At 42.9% G+C, this 2,359-nt stretch overlaps 1 protein-coding gene across 2 annotated transcripts in view; it reads right to left on the bottom strand.

Moving 5' to 3' along the window:
• Adat2 (adenosine deaminase, tRNA specific 2) overlaps positions 1–2,359 on the bottom strand; it is an 18,767-nt gene that overhangs the window by 5,944 nt on the left and 10,464 nt on the right. For both annotated transcript variants that reach the window (XM_026786079.1, XM_005360996.3), the window contains one exon: positions 837–987. In XM_026786079.1, the coding sequence (XP_026641880.1) occupies positions 837–987 (151 nt within the window). The remainder of the gene's footprint in view (positions 1–836; positions 988–2,359) is intronic.

The raw sequence follows: 2,359 nt of genomic DNA on the forward strand, positions 1-2,359 counted from the left end.
CGCCTGCCTCTGCCTCTCAAGTGCTGGGATTAAAGGCGTGCGCCACCACTGCCCGGCTAACTGCACATAATTTTAAAAGCGAGTGAAGACGCATGAATAAAGAGAGCTTGCCTAGCGTTCACAAGGCTCTCGGTAGTATAAAATAAATAAACAAACTGTAGAGATGGACTGCAGTCAGCATACACATTGCTCACTCTATGTAAGACACAATCCAGCCACGGAACACTAGCTCACGCATGTCCATGCGTGTACAACAATAACATCCGATGACATTTCCAATCCTTAGTTACTTCATTATTTAATTAACTTAATTACTTAGTTACTTAAGTTGAACTTAATTTTTTTGTACTTTGTGATAGGTATTTATGACAAAAGCAGGTTGACAGAAAATATTTAGATTACCCATAATCTGTCTTCCAAGGCAAAGCATGCTCCTCAGAATGTGTCCTGAGCTCTATCTTAATTTGGACTCATCCTTACACAAGAGTCTAAGTTGTTCCAATCATTGCTTTCTGTAGCCGATGGGCTCAATAGTTTTGAGGTTATTGGTACAGAGAAAGAAGAGGTAACTTCACTGTGTAAAAATCCTCCCTTCTGTTTCTGGCTGAACTTTCCAATGTGTTCGGTAACTGTTTCCACACATTAAGAAACTGAGAGCTGGGGAGAAGCATAACTCCATGATAGAGCATACACTTAGCACGAGCAAGAGCCTGGTTTCAATCCTCACCACTGAAAAGAAAATCAAACAGAGAAAAGAGAAAAGACATGTTATGGATCTGGCCATTTTCTTTCTGACAGGCAAGGTAAAGACAGGAAACTCAGAAGCCAAAGGATACTCATGAGGCGGAGAGCAGCTGCACACATGATACATGGCTCCACGGTGACGTACAGCACGGTGTGTTCAAACACGTCAGCAGGACGATGACTGTGTTGATGGCACCAATCCAGGACCTGATCAATGGCCACCATTTCAGCATGCCGTGTAGCCTTGAAAGAGAGAGACTTGTATTGATATTGTTCATTTCATAACTGATGTCTTTAAAACAAGCCAAACAGAAATTCAGAGAGCATTCCTATCATTCTGTCTGAACTGGAACATTCATAGTTCCCCAGTTCACATATCCTAGCCACACCAACGGGGATAACTAATCCGAGATAATATACAAACCTTGCTCTGGTTTTAGTGAAATTCCACATACCTTGGGGGAAAGTTTTCATTAAAATATCATAGAGAAAATAGGTCTCAAAAAAGATGTCTATGGTTTCTGAATATTTGAAGGGAAGATTGAAATTTTCATAAGCTTGTGCTCTCGTTTCAGACAGATTTTCAACTGAGTTCACTTCAGGGCAGAGCTCACTAGAATATCATCATGTGCACAGCAGGAGATGAGATTTTTCTAACACAACTGGCTCCATAAAAACCACAGACCTGAGATCTCAGCTAGTTCGTGGGAGACAGCATACTACGGAAGAAACCACCCAGCATGTGGAATCAATCACACTGACATTTGAATCCTGACAGGCACGCTCTTTTGGTCTCAAGCTTTGGATCCTCTGTGTCTCGAGTTTACTGTTATCTCCTCTACAGCTCCTAGAGCAATCTGAGTCTCACCAGGCACAATGTGGCTTAATGCTATTTAGGTTCTCCTCATCCCTTTCCCCCTTATTAAAACAATTTTAGAGCAGGGGTGAAAAGGCGGCTCAAAGATTAAGAGCACTTGCTGCTCTTGCAGAAGACCAGAGTTCAGTTTCTAGCACTCACACTGGGTGGCTCACAACTGTCCCTAATTCCAGTGAGCTCCAATACCCTTTGCTTGCCTCTGAGGGCACCTGCAGAGGCACATGGTACATATACATACACTCAGGGGCACTCATGTGCATGCACACATGCATGCACACACACACTGTCTCATGTACCAGTTTCCTCTGAGATAAAGCCTTCTACTTTAGACATGAGTTCCTTAAGATACAGGATGTTCAAGAGCAGTGGTTCTCAACCTTCCAAATGATGCAATCCTTTTTCTCATGTTGTGGTGGACTCCAACCATAAATTACTTTCTTGCTACTTCATAATTGTAATTTGGCTACTATTATAAATCATAATGTAAATGTGTTTTCTGATGGTCTTAGACAACACCTGGGAATGGGTTGTTTGACCCCCAAAGGGGTCGTGACCCACAGGTTCAGAACTACTGTTCTAGGGGCAGGTAAAACATTCTCTCCTGCTGGGAAGCTCCTCAGACTCAGAAAGTAAACAACTCAAAGTCCTGGAAACTATCTAGACAGCCCCTCCCTCCTCAAGAACACTTCAGCAATGGGGGCTAATAAGAGACACTCAAAGCCAGGCAGTGGTGGCACA

The sequence above is a fragment of the Microtus ochrogaster genome, linkage group LG4 (assembly GCF_000317375.1).
Source record: "Microtus ochrogaster isolate Prairie Vole_2 linkage group LG4, MicOch1.0, whole genome shotgun sequence".
Lineage (NCBI taxonomy): Eukaryota > Metazoa > Chordata > Mammalia > Rodentia > Cricetidae > Microtus > Microtus ochrogaster.